At 41.6% G+C, this 14631-nt stretch overlaps 1 protein-coding gene across 2 annotated transcripts in view; it reads left to right on the top strand.

Moving 5' to 3' along the window:
- ABCA1 (ATP binding cassette subfamily A member 1) overlaps nucleotides 1-14631 on the top strand; it is a 91737-nt gene that overhangs the window by 25014 nt on the left and 52092 nt on the right. For both annotated transcript variants that reach the window (XM_040089368.2, XM_040089369.2), the window contains exon 5: nucleotides 539-660. In XM_040089368.2, the coding sequence (XP_039945302.1) occupies nucleotides 539-660 (122 nt within the window). The remainder of the gene's footprint in view (nucleotides 1-538; nucleotides 661-14631) is intronic.

Raw genomic sequence — 14631 nt, 5'->3', positions numbered from 1 at the left:
AGGTTTAGGGAATACTCCTGATGTTGGTTACCTGTTACTGGCTAACATGATGCAGGAAGCACAGTTTATGGCCAGCTTTCCTGTGCTTCCTTTGCCTTACTTGCTACATTCGTAGTGCCAGGAAAGATAGGCTTAATGCCAAGTGTAATACATCTGCAACCTGGAGAAGCATTTGAAAGGAGCAAGGTTATTCTTAAATTATTGTGCTTCTAAGAAGCAGCAGGCTATAGGCAGCAGAAAGCCCTCTCCACCCTGGTCCTAAAAATGCTTTCAAATGCATGAAATGCATTCAGGTGCATTATGTTCCCAGTGCAACTTAGATTGATGCTGCATTAGCAGACATCTTTCATTAGACTCCTTGGATTGTCACAGGGTAGTCATTGAAGAAAGAGTTTTTTGTGCTAGAGTGACATAACTAAAGGGGATTAAAGTTTGGAATTGTTATTCCAAACAATTGTATTGGTATGTAAAACTGTATCTGTAGATGGTGGCTCACAGAGTTGATGACTGCTTAGTTGTTTTTCTGTTTTTCCTGCAGTGTTTCCCGCCTGTTCTCAGATGCCAGGAGGTTACTGTTGTACAGCCAACAGGACACAAGTATAAAGGATGTCCAGAAGGTCCTGGGAAAGCTACGCAAATTGGGAAATTCCTCTGGCTTAGGTAACAGCCTGATAGAAAGAGTCAATATCTGGTATTTTTGGCCTGGTTAATTCTGTGTGGATGTAAATTTCAGGAATGTGTGCGATTATAACTTACAGCTTATTGAACCTTTTACAATCCTGCAGAAGTACCTTAAGCCTTTCCTGTATCAGAGCTTTATGTGCTCTTTAATTTATTTGGTGGAAGAAAAGAGGTGTGGTGTGTAATGCCAAGAACAACAGCTGTTTTGGATGTGAAACTGTAATCCTGGGCGCACTGAAGTTAGTCAAAGTGCTTGTTTTCTCAAAGGAGCCGAAGTAATGTGTCTTTTTTGGAAAGCACTAGTTATTTTGATATTTTGTGAAGCAGTGAATACAATGTAGCTACAATTTAGTGTTCTACCCCCTGAGCTCCAGAGGGAAGTGTACTGGAAGAACACAGGTGGGGAAAAGCTGATGTTGGCTTCCAGTTTACAGACTCAAAGCTGGTTATTATCTGACAATGAAATATCCATTTCCCTTCTTGTGTTTGGTTTTAGAGGTTGTTTTGTTTTTTAAATTGTTCCTATATGACTGTTTGGTGTAGTATACTCTCTGATATTGTCTGGCAGGATTTTGAATGACAGGGTACAAAAGAAAACTGCCTGAGGGGCTTTCACAGCCCTATTTCCTATGAAAAGTTAGAATCCTCCCATTTTTAACTTGTGTGAGAAGACAGGGTGCCTTCCCATCGTGTGCAGATGAATGATTGACTATTGTGAGGTCACATGGGAAGCTTGCAGCAGAGCTGGGACATGAAAGAGCTCTGTCCGATCTCAGGAAATGTGGTGGATCTCTTGTTTTTGCCAGGTCTCTCTGACACGGCACCTTGTAAAAGTTTTTTGGCGTATTCTTTCCTGAAAGGTTGTCTATCTTGGCTGCTGTGTTGGTGTGGCACGTGTCTCGTTGAAGTGGTGGAACGTAATGGTTTAGAAAGACATACAGCAGGGAAATCGAAAAGGGAGCACAGCCCGTTGAGGGTCTTTACCCTACAGCCTTTATGCCCAATGCAGAGCTCTTCCAACACAGGTGCTATTTTAGTGTTTTGTGGAAATTGTCCTTCTTTTCACAGCAATAGTTCTTCTTATGTTTCATCATTTGAGGATGGCTCAGGCAGGCTGCAGGAAGAAAAATATCTGACCTGGTATGATGTGAATAGTGTCATGTGTGTACTGTGTACGGAGCACACTTGAAGCACAGATGTTTTTACATTCTTTTCTGTGTTGCACAGTAGATTGCAAGTCACCTTGGAATAATCTGTACTGTTAGTGACAGGTATGTGCTGAATGCATGTACAGACATGGACTGCAAGGTGTTTGTCTTGGATATTTAACCCCTCTCTCTCCCCTTCAGGGTTGTGCAGAATTCTGATGCGATCAGATCTGCATATGATACTGTGGTCTACTGACTCTGACCATTAGTTGATATTTGTGTATAAAGGACACTCCTCCTTGCTGAGGAGCTCAGTATCCATACCACCAGGCCTCTTCTCTTTTTACTCAGAGAACTGGTGAGTGGCATTCTCATGTTTTTACTTAAATCTGCAGCAGATTCAGGGGGCAGGGGATGCAGAGTGAACCCTTTGTGCAGAGATGGATGCATAATGAACACGGCCAAAATGAGTTAAGATGACTTAGGATTATTAATCTTAAGTTAAGATTTCCAAAGGAGAAGTTTGACACTGTTTTCATGGGTATCTTCAGTTACCTGGTTTGATATGCTGGGAACAAGCTCTCCATCAGAATGACAGGTATTGTTGTCACTGATTTTATACTTCTAGTAGTAGTGTTTTACTCTTTAGTAGTACTACTTTTAAACTTTTATTGGCAAGTTAGTTTTCCAAAGAGTAGATCCTGGCATGGTGTTTTGTATTGAGACATGCAGTGAATGTCAGACATGGACACTATCAAAGCCATAAGCTGAAGTTCTTGCTTCTGGGAACGTCTGAGGGAGAGGCGTGATCCAAGAAGAGTTTTGCATATGGAATACTATGCAAGCTGGAAGTCAGAAGGCTCATGTTTCTCTCTACTGTAAAGACTAGTGGACTGACTGCAAAAACAAGCCTCAGACCCAGTCATCACAGATTATACTTCAAATGTGTAATCAAAAAATCAGGCCTCTGTGTCATTAGAATGACAGAATGTCCATTGTTGGTAAGGGTTTTGAAGGACAAAGCCTGTTTGTCTTTCTCATGCTCATTTACAAAGCCATCCAGATTGGTGGACCCTGCTGCCCACTCCTTGGCTGTATGATTCATTCTCTGACAGCAGGCATGAAACAGCATCCTCTAATCTTAGAAGCACTCATTTATACTTAGCAGTGCTTAGATTCTTGTGCAAGGAAGGTCAACTCTGTTGCTGTTGATGATGAGGTGTGAGAGATGCAAATCCTCTTCACTCTGGGGCATTTCCTTCAGTGGCTCTGGGAACTTAAGGAGACAACAGGAGTGGATGTCAGATATAAGTACACCACCCAGCCTGAAAGCACTGTCTTTATACAAGTGTTTCCCCCAGTAGCAGGAGGGCTAATTATTGATAAGCTAATAATTGAAAAGGTAATATCCTGTATGTTTTAACTCTGTCCTTGACCTGAAGCCATGTGAATTGTGCAGACAGGTGCAACTCTGCAGCTTCCCCAGTGGGACAGACTGTATGCTCCTTGGTGTGTGACATGGACTCTGTTGGAGTGTCCGCAGTCCCCTTCTCCTGTCACACACTCTTCCCACTACTTCCTGATAATTTTGAAACAGACTTCTAGGAGTTGATCTCTCATTGCTAGCATATAAATTGGAGCTAATGCTAGTCATGCAGAGCATTCATGTCTGTATCTGGCTTCTGATGTCTAAACCTGTTCAGAGAGCATTTGCCAAAGTCCTTTCGCTTGAACCTTCTTTAAAACAACCTTCACAAACTAATGTTCAAGGTGTGACTCTTAGTCATCTCATCTGAAGTTAGGAATGAGCTGAACCTTGGGGATGAGAGACTTGCTTAAGATGGCAGATTGCTCACGTTCCTGGCACAGGTATGTGCAAATCAGTGCCTTTGTTAAAGACTAGGTAGGACAGAAAGGTTTTGTTCTAGGCTGCACTATTCACTCATTCCAACAGGGTTTGTTCCTTAGGTACTTCTTGATAAGGTGGGAGATAATTCCTTATAATAGGAATATTCCTCACTACAGTTGTTTGTGCAGGAGTTCAAGGAGGAACAGCAGAGAAGAGCTCTCTGTTGGAGAGGAAGGTGTTATCAGTAGGGAACAGTCCAGTTGCTTCATGTAGCACCTTTTTTGGCCAGGATGCCAGGATACAAGTCTAAGTGCTGGTGTGAGGGAGTTCAACATTTGCAGCTGTCACACTCTATGGGAGCTGCTGTTGTGTGGCTGCTTCCAGCAAGCCCTGAGCAGTGAAATCTACGTGCAGGCACACACATACCATAACATAATCAATTTTGCAGGCAGGTGCCAGGTGCCCTCTCTGTTCCCACTTGTTACATCTCTGTCCAGCAATGTCACCAAGGTCTTTAACACTCATGATAAGGCAGAGTGCAAATCAGTACAGGGAGTCAAAGACCTTGGTGACGGCACTTTCAAGAGCATGACAAGGCTGCTGGGATTGCCAGCTGCAGTAGGTTTGGATTGCTGCTTGCAGGCACTGTATTTGTAGCTGGCCTCAGTTGCATTTTATCAGGCTAAGTGTTTACAAGAGCTAAGCTTTTCTTCTGTTTTGAAAGATGGAGATACAGCTTGCTATTGACTCTGAGGCACACTGCCTTTATTCCTCTTATCAACAAGACTCCAAAATACTTCGTTCTGCAGTGCCACAGGTATAATTAAAGGCATCTTCTTTTGTTGGTGCTAAAAGTTGCAGATATAAGCCTGCCTCGCTAGTATTTATTGCATTGCTTTTAGTTTTCAGTGATCCCAAAGGGCACTGTTCTATTTTTCTTGAAGCCAACCCAACTAAACAAAAATGGAACAATGAAACAGGCAGAGGGAAACAAACATCGCCTAAGAAATTGCATCAGATCTCGGGCTATTATTCCACATGTGCCCTGCCTGTCCTGGTTGTTTGCTGGATTAACATTGCTTGTGGTAGAAGAGACAAACATCAGCTGGGTGGCATTCTTTGCTGATGTTGCACTCTGCTGCACAGAGATGTTGAGACTGAAGGAGTTTGCAACCTGTCTGGTCAGTGCTATTAGTAGTTCTTTAATTTAACAGGTGAAGGATGGTAGAAGGCTTGTGCTAAAGAACAGCCTTTGGAGAGGTTTTCTGCTGGCTTGTGTATTACTGTATGATTACAGGGTGCTCAGAGAAACAGGATGTCATACATTATCTGCTAGGGGACATTAAGGTGATAGCTAATTCCCTCCTCAGTGTCTTGTTCCTAACAAAATTAAACCCACACCCTCAAGCTAAACTTTCAGATTGATTCTTATACCTGCCTACACCTGCCTAATTACACTGGTTTCCTCCCTGACTTCCTTTGGGAAGAATCCTAGCAAAAACCAGCCAGGCTAGAATGAAGATTAGCAAACCATATGTCCTGGTGGCCTTCATGCCCAGAAACACTTGCAAGCACCGACTGTGGCAGGGTGGCATTCCTGTTGGCTGCACATAAATACACACCTGGGTTCCCTGATAGTGTGCTCCATACGACATTCAGGTCCTTGCCTTTCCTTTAGGCCAGGGAAAAACGTGCAGAAAATGCTGCCCTGTGGTATCAAAGAGGTCTTGATTTATTGGGGAAGGTAGGAAAGCTACTTTGCCTTTGTGTTTTCAGTACCAGTTACCTTGGACTAGCCCTCAGAAGAACTCCCTAGGTCATTCCTGGCTGCTACTGCCTCCCAGCCTAAAGCATCCCTCCAGGAAGGGGAGTCTGGGTCTGTGTGGGAACCACTGTGATTTCTGCTGTGGTCAGATGCAGCCTGTCACAATGAGCAAGTGGAGGGAAGTGGCCAGTGCTGGGTACTTGGGTCGCAAAAAGATTGTGGTGTGCCATGTTGACTGAATAGGAGATTCAGGTACATATGGCAGTTTTTCCCATATTTTCCTAATTAATTTTTTCTTTAAATATCTGTGCTGCTGAACAGGCATAGACATGAATGTCCTTAGAGTTTATTTTTTCAAGTTAATGGAAATTGTTTAGGCAACTGCAGATCTTCTGGGAAAACATTTCTAAAATATTCTTGGAAGGGCACTTTAGGTCCCTTACTACAGGTTGTGGACAAAGTCTCTCTGTGAATCCAGTGGGTCTGTTATTTTTTTCTGTCCTCAACTGAAATGGGGAGGCTGTCAGTCAAGAGACAGGCAAAGGTAGAAAAGGATTCTTAGGGCAGCATTGGTCTCAGGTTTTTTATTGGGCAATTAGGTATATAGCTTTAATTAGTTAGGTAGCATGATATTTGCATAATTCAGAAAACAGCATCCTGTAACTACAGTATAACTAGGTATGGAATTATCACTTTCAGTAGAGCCTGCTTCTGCTTTCCTTATTATTTGGAAGCCAAAGATGTGATTAAACTAATAAAATTATCTTGATAGAGGTCAAGGTACAAAGGTCTCCTGTACTTTAAAATCTGTTTCCAGGAGAATCATTCTTGTTTTCCCTGGGACTGTTCGTGAGCAGTTGTTACTATATGGCTTTGCTTAGAGGCTGAGATGGGTAAACATATAATGTGTGTTGCTGTATTTTGATTCTGTAGAACTGGGCTTTCTTTTTTAGTCTGAACATCCTTTGTACAGGGATGCTTTTGAAGACAGAAGTTTAGAATTATGCCAGCTTGGATTCCAGGTAGATGTGTATGGATACAATTGAGCAAGACCGAAATCTCTTTGAATGTGGAATTGAAAATACATATGTAGTGTTATGTTAAATCTGGCCTTGCTGTGGTGCCTGAATTATACTAGGTGACAGGAGCTTGAGAAAAACAGTTGAGAATCCTGTCGCAGAAGATTGTGTGAAATCCGTTAAACACGAGGAAAACTGCAAGCTTGTCAGCATGAGGATCACAAGCAGTATGGTTACTTTAGAACCAGCTAACCTGATGGTTTGACTGTGTGTAGGGGCATCAACAGCGCTGATAACTGCAATTAGCAACAGAACTATTCCAGTAGATACTGAATTGCAATTAATTAATTTTCTTACTTTTATCTTTCTTAGCTAGTCTAGATAAAGACACTATGATAAAGGAAAACAGGAGTTGCTTGCTGTGCTTGTCAGTATTTAGTATCAGTGCGTGCTGCAGAGGTAGGACCATTTTTAAAAGTTCTGGGTGTTCTCTTTAGTCTTTAGCCGTGTGTGTCAACACTGACTTTCATTTTAAACCAGCTAATAAGGTGGTCAGCGTTAAGTGACGTTTAACCTCTCACACTTTGCTATTATCTCCCTCTTTGTATGTAGCCTTGTCAGTACGGCCTGTTAATGTCAGAACTATGTTGCCGAAATTTATGCTGTTTTAGTTTCAATTTGCATTTATTTTCTGTTTTCCACTCTGGCAAATTCTGCATTTGTTTTCATTGACGTCTAATCTCAGAATCTTGAGAAACTGCCTGATTTGTGGAAGATTCCACTGGATTTGTTTGAGCTGCAGTCTGAGGTTTGTTGAGACAGCAGGATAGAGAATTTCCACATTGAGCTTAGCGTTAGTAGTCCCCTAGGAAATTTGTAACACTGTTATCTGATGAAAAGTTCAGCTTTCTCGAGGGATTTCTGTGGGCCTGAGCTCTCATGAGAGTGGACATTATGAAATTGCCTCATTTGGAAAAAGCCCTGTACACTTCTGTGTTTGATTGGTACTAAGGCCAGAGTGCCTAATTTGGGTCTGACCTCCCATATCTCTCAAGTTAATATTCAGCTTTGGAGCTGTCTTTAGTAATAATACATTTTATCTTCAGCATACTTTATGAACACTCATTACCTGAGTTTTACAGCCTTCCTGTGAGCTAAATAAATAAACAGCTGCCCTCATTCTGAAACAGTAGGATGTGGCAGTTTTCAATGCAGTCAGGATGCAATGAAAGTTGATGGCTTTTAAAAAATGTTGATGATCTCTCAAGATCTTTTTTACTCAGGCAAGAGGACAGAGCACTGCTTGCCTGATTTTTTTTTTTTTTTTTTTTTTTTAAATACATGTCAGTCTTTCATGTTCTATTTAAATATTTTTGGTCATAAAATGAGTGTTAATTCCAGGATCCTGACTAAAATGGAGCAAAAAATTCTGCCACCTGTTGCTGAATTTTTTTGCAGCTTCATTAAAATGACATTCTCCACTTCCAACCCTAGAATTTTTTGTTGTGTTTTATTTAGTAGTTGTGAGTTGTTTGAAATATGTTTTTAGTTCAGTTTATGGGTTTTATGTTCACACGTTCATATGCTTTATTTTCAAAATTTCAATGGAAAAATCCATTGAATTAAATGCAAGAGCTGCAGAATTTAAAAAAAAAAAATGGGCATGTGCTTATGTATTTACTGGGTGTCAATAATTATCAGTTTGTTAAAACTGCATAGTGCTTAGGCCTGTGTATCAGGAATCCTCAGCTGATAAAAAATTGGTGTAGCTTTGAAAATTTAGTGGAGTGTACTTCATCTGTTAGCTGAAGATCTTGCCCTAGCTTTTTTATTATGCTGACCTGGCAGCACTCTGTGTGCTGTATGTGGGGGAGATTCATGCTGTTCTGTGACACACGTCCTCTGTAAACAGCCAGAGTTTCCTTCCCTTTCTAATTTAGCTTTAGTTTTAAGAATGGTGCAATAAAAGACCCTTTAAAAGGATTTAAAAATAAGACCCTTTCCTGTGAGTTTTGGTGTTTGGTAGTGGGATTTTTTTGCCCTCCCTGAACCTTTCTGTTCTTCTAAACATGTCTTTAGAGGAACATACTACCTGAGGTAGTATGTAGGTGTATTTTTCTTGTGTTCATTGTCAGAGGGTTTACGTAACCACAGACAGTCAGAACTTAATAAGCATAAACTATTAATAAATTTGGAGGTCTTTTCCTTATAGTTCTCTATCTATTCTAATGAGTGCGGCTGAAATGTAACTGGACCATATCTGAAGCTGACTGAGAATAGATATGTGCCAGAAGGTGATTTGCTGATAGGGCAAAAACAGCTTACTGCAAAGATATCTGAAGTCTGAGTGCCTATTCTGGATTGTGCCAAACACCTCCTTAAGAAAGCAGCACTGCTGTCTACCCAACAAAAACGACTTCAGAACAGTAGGGAGAAAAAAAAAGTGGTTTTGACACTCGAGACATGATGTGGACATCTATTGGAAATCCATTGTCCCAACAATTTTCATGGTGGCAAAGGCACAACTCTCTGACGACGAGGTCAGGAGCCATCACCTATGGTCATACCTTCCTCTGTTCTTATGCTTCCTGCCTAGCAGGTGGGGAACACTGTGCTGTAAAAACAGAGAACACAAATCTAAACAATGAAGCAGCCCTTTAAGACCCCAAGTGTCTTCACCTACCTGGTCTTTTTCCTTCTTTTTCATGTTAGCTCTGCTGCTACTGCTAAGTGAAAGGAATTTTACCAGTGTATCCATAGAAATGATGCATAAGGCCTCTCCAGCAGTTCATACTCCATTTTCTTCAGGTAATTGAGTGGTTTGTGACTCTGGCACACAGAATCACGTTCCTAAAGTACCAGGAGGCACTGCTCTTCTATGTGCCTAGAAGTAATCCAGTGGTCTGTGTAAAACAGAGTGGTGCAAATACTCCAGGGTCTATTTTCAGCCAGCAAGTTATGTCAGTACCAAAGGGAAGGACTGGTTAGTATGTCAACAGTCCAATAGAAAACCAGCTGGAAGGATGAGCTCCTGACACTACCAAGGCAGGGTCTGTTGGGACCATCCTGATGTAGTGTAGTATAGTGTCACACTTGGAATATGAGAGACATGATTTCTAGCCAAAACTTTATGTGAATTTGTGCAGTCATTATCTACTAAGCATCTGTTTTTCAGTCTTTCCCAAAGAGTGAGAAAGTTCTTCTATTATTTTGAAGAGCTGTTGCTCAACAGTCTGATTTATAGTTGTGAAGGGCTTGAATGGTTGCAAAGATTGCCCTAAACTAGGCACAGAAGACATCATCTTTTCTTTAGTGCTGAAGTTTGAGAGTTTTATTCCCTGCCATTGGACTTGAGACTCAAAAGCAAACCCAAACAACTATCTATTAGGGTAACTTTGCAGTGACCAACTAAATTGAAATGCGGGGAGCAGTCATGGGATGTTGAAATGATTTAGATGTACATAAGTTTTCAGTGGAAGTAGACAGTGTTTCTGGTTAAACTAAGTGCAGTATGATGATCGGCTTATTGTTAATTGTCAGCATTTTTTGATTGGTTTTACTCTTTCTTCTGAAGGTGGCTTATGCTGCAGTGTCCTAGATAAAGGAGCATTAGGACTTGGCACTGAATGCAGAAGTGTCAGGTCTTCCTGAACACAGAAGAAGTAAGAGCTACTATGATCTGCTGACTGCAGACTTGGTATCTTGCTAAACTTTAGAATAAGTCAGATGCCAGTTGGGTTCCCAGAATTTGTGACAAGTGAGAGGAACAGATATCTGGCAGGATGAACCTTCACACCCAAGGGAGGGGTAGCTTTTTCTCTTCTCATCAGCCTTTCTGTGTAAGGAGAAATTGTATGAGTGCAGGACAGTCAGTGTGCTTTGATCTTGGAAAGCTCTGCCTGCTGTTTTGCTTAAGGTTCATTACCAATGCCAGTTTCATGGGAGAAGTGCTTCAGACTGGTTAGGTGGTGCTGTGACAATTTCCAAGTAGGAAGATGCTGCTGTATTCATTATGCCTGCTTGTTTTAGGGGTTCAGAATGATTCTTATCTAAGTGTCTTCTGGTTGCATTTGAACCAGTCTCATGGATGCATGCTTACATAGCCAGCTTATGAAAACACTTCTGCTATTAGTAATAGTCATTTAATTAAAATGTCCAGCCCTGCTTTTTCCTAAATTTACGGCCACTTGCTCAAGCACAAGGAATTCTGGTCAGGTTCCTCCTTGGTGACAGCTTACTCCTTCAAATTCCACTTAGCTCCATGCATTTTTAATAGCATAGTGCCATTCCTTATGTGCTTATGTTTGCCATTGGAATCGTGGTATGTGACTGGATGTGACCACGGCATTTAGTTTTTAGTCTCTCTATTGTTTGAAGGTTTTTTAATATCTTTTACTTTCTGAACTGAAGTTTTGAAACATCTAAAACCTGTGTATTATCCAGGGCATAATATTCCTAATGCAGAAGGAAGAACCCATCTTGCCCTGAGCTGGGTTTGACCTTTGGAGGGCCTTCTTCGTGGTTTATACCATCCCTGAATGTGTTTGGTTTACCACTCCTGAAAATAATTTTGCTGTAATAATGAAATATTTTGTATCATCACATCTCTGGTTCATCATCTCTGTGACTGGCAAGCCAGTTCAGAGGCTAAGAAATTTGCAGTTTGTCCTTATTTTGTGAACATTAGCAGAAGAATTTTCAACAAGTAATAATGCCATACAGCTTGGAGCACTGCTCAGGATTTGCTTTTTAAAGTAATACAATGACTATTTGTGGGGTGTTTCTTTAAGCCTGCTTAATTTCTTTGCATTGTGAGAAGTCTGTGTTATTTCTTTCTGCTTTTTCATCGGTGAGCTCTATTTCACGGTTGTCAGTGCAGACAACAGAAATTGCCTTGTAGTGGGGAAAGTCATGAGAATATCTATTCTGAGCCATAATGTGGGGCTTGGGGGAGATTGTTGGGTGTGACCTTCCTCAGGCAGGAGCTCTGCAGGCTGTTTCTGGCAGGGCTGTGGTGACCAGCCTGAGGCTTTTGCCTCTGTGCCTTGTGTCTTGGCTTTCTGACACAGTCTTTCTCTTGTTCTGTGTGTCATACAGGAAGAGGGGCTGATGGCTTTCACACAAAACAGCTGCACAAAGGGGTGTATTAGCCTTGTGTTTGCTGCTGGCTTCCCACGCAGGGCAGAGGTGGGATCTCAGCTTCATGGGCTCTGCACGCCTGAAGGCAGTGTACCCCCAGTGAAGGCTAGCTGAGAACTGGTTTGTGTATGTGTGTTAGTACATGCTGAGAGCTGTGCTTTCTGCCAGAGTAATTGTGCTGGACTTTTTTTCTATTTAAAGCTCTTCTAGGCAAAAATAGTGACTTATGGAGGAATGGAGGTGGTCCCAATGTCACAGTCCCAAGATAAGAGGGAAGACCTGGGACTGTTGTGCAGCATTTTCCTTTCTCTCAGGAGAGATGCTAGCTGCTGGAGATTGATGGCAGGCTGCCTCCTCTTTACTCACATCACCCTTTGGGCATGGCAAATATATGAAGATGATGGGCCCTGGTTAATGGGGTGCTCACTTTGGTATTATCTAGTGTCTGCAGAGGCAGCACTGTTTGATGTGTGATGGCTTCAGAGCAGAGAGCTCTGGCCTGCTATAAATACAGGTCAGGCTGTGGCTGAGGAAGGAACAGCACTTTGACTGTGAGCAAATTAGGCTTGTATTTTCACACTAGTCGATCCTGTACAACAGGCCTGCTGAGCTGCTTGATTTCTTGTAAGCAAATCAGGGTATGGCTGTCCAGCTTTTTCAGAGGACAGTTTAGTTCTTGCCAGCATTAATAGGTATGCAGGCAGCTCTGAGAGCTGGTCTCCCCTCACAGGATAAAAGCTGCCCTAGAGGGAAAGAATCATTAAAACATTGTAACTGCTAAAAAAGCCAGGACCAAAAATCTTTAAAAATATTACTTTATCATGCTTTTTGGATGTGTTGTCCAAGGTTAGGGGTATACTGAAGGCAGGTGAAAACTTATTGTTTGCCCAGCACTGTGAAAATTTGCTTTTCACATTGTCAGTCATGGTCATTGGCTCAGTAGGGTACACTGCAGTAGCATGATTCACCATTAGGAGATTACTGTTTCCTCTGGATGGTTGTCAGTTTACTCCAGATGGCCATAAAATTACAAGTCATTTAATCTTTGGTTCTACTGTTGAAATTATTTCAGAGCCCATTTTTATTTTTATGGGAAGTAGCTTCAGACATCTTTTGTCAATAAATCACAGTGATAGGTAATGAGTGTGAATCAGGTGTTCCACGTGGACCTGTCACCTATTCAAGAGGAATATTTCCCAGATAATGAAAAATTAGTTCAAACTTCCAGAGCACAAGGTAATTCTGTGACAGCATTTGATTTGCCTGCCCTGGTCATCTCACCATGTTTTTCCTAAAAGACAGGTTTCTAGCCAGAATCTTTGTAATGGTGCTACCAGTAAATGCTCTCAGCTGCTGGAGCTTCTGCTCTTGGTCTCTGCTTCAGCATCTCCATGGGCCTGTGTTGTCCAAATCTCCTGTTGCTGGAAGCATGATCAGTGAAGAAGCAGGCCTGTGTGACCAGGGTGCCTTGTGACCTTGTTCTCCAGCCACGCCTGGGCACAGTTTTGCACAGACTTGACACCAAGATGTGCAATCGGGCTGGGCCTTCCCTTACTGTAGAAGTGTAGTTTTACCTGGATGGAGAATTGTGAATCTGAAGTCTTTGAACAGGGACAAGAAAGTACCTTGTTTGCATGCTTGACATTCTTCCTTGCTTTGCTCCTTCTGTTAATTGGTGGAGACAGGTGCTGAGCTGGGAGACAACTTCTCTTTCTTTTGGCTCCTTTGGGGACTTGTGGAACCTTGCAGATTCAAAAAAAAAAAAAAAAAAAAAAAAGGGAAGCTAAGCTAGTGTCTTGTGTCTCATACTATCTCACTGTTACATCTTGCTGTGATACCTTAGCTGCTGTTGCAAAAATGATTGGGTTGCCCTATGAGCAGTCTACCAGCTTATGTGTTGGGTTGATATTTGGCTATGATGAATACAGGTTTAGCCAAAGGTTACCAAGTGTCCCCAGCTGCAGTGGATATAAAGAAAGCAGTGTTATTGTTTTCACTCTTGCATGTTTATTCAGTAGAGAGAAATCTGATGACAAAAAGCCATGTCTGTAGATCAGACATATTGCCCTCTTTTCCACTTAGATGCTGAATTAACTTTAGGCATGAAGCTCTTTCTCCCTTTCCCTTAATTTGTTTTTTATAGGGAGTTAAGGTGTGTGAAGCTGGGAATTAGGTCTGACTGTCACACTGAGCTTGTTAACTTTAAAGTGGCTGAAAACCTGGTATATTGTAGATTATGGGCAAACCCCCCACAAATTAACATGAGATTTGGTGAGCTTTGTACTCTACAGTGGGTTGAGATAACGTTGAATACCATTTGCGTGCCTTTTATTTTTAGAACACGGCATTCAGGATATGAAAAACATAGTGACAATTTCTGTGGGGTTCTGTTTTCCCACTCTGCCGTTTAATTTTAAAGGACACTGCACCATTAAGTTTCTGAAGGAAGGTAAGAGACCTCTGTGCTTCTTAGTGAAGGAAGAAATAATAGGAGAGAAGTTTGAGAAGAGTCTTGTCCTGTAACCTGCCCCTAGAAGCTTTTAGTTTCTTCACTCCTCTGTCGATCTTCCCAGTTGAGAATTGTCATTGCTCACTATGGGACCTGTTACAATCATAACTGTAGTAAGATCAGCAAATTAGAACTGCTTCCTAGCTGTGGCTTCTCTTGCACTTTGACCCACCTTTTGAACTTGTGAAAGTAACTAGGAATGTGTTTCTGGAATGAAGAAACTAAAATCCTGCAGCTTTCGGACCACAGATACTTCCTTCACTGCACAATCAGTGTTCAGCTCTGGTCTGCATGGAACCAGAGAGCCCCACGTAGCACTGATTTGCTATTTTTTTATAATGCATATTTTTATTTTGATGTTCATTTTAATCAGTAATATAGCAAGCATAGAGGTTGTTTTTCTTCACTGATTCATGCAATTGTCTTGAGCTCTTTGTATACATTTTTTGGGTTTTGGGTTTGTTTTTTTGGTCACAAGGATTTGATTATTAAGCAAGGACTGGCTGCTGGCCTACAGCTGT

This window comes from Hirundo rustica, chromosome Z (genome assembly GCF_015227805.2).
Source record: "Hirundo rustica isolate bHirRus1 chromosome Z, bHirRus1.pri.v3, whole genome shotgun sequence".
Taxonomy (NCBI): domain Eukaryota; kingdom Metazoa; phylum Chordata; class Aves; order Passeriformes; family Hirundinidae; genus Hirundo; species Hirundo rustica.
Note: the sequence above shows the minus strand (reverse complement) of the source record. Positions and strands in the feature narration are given on the sequence as shown.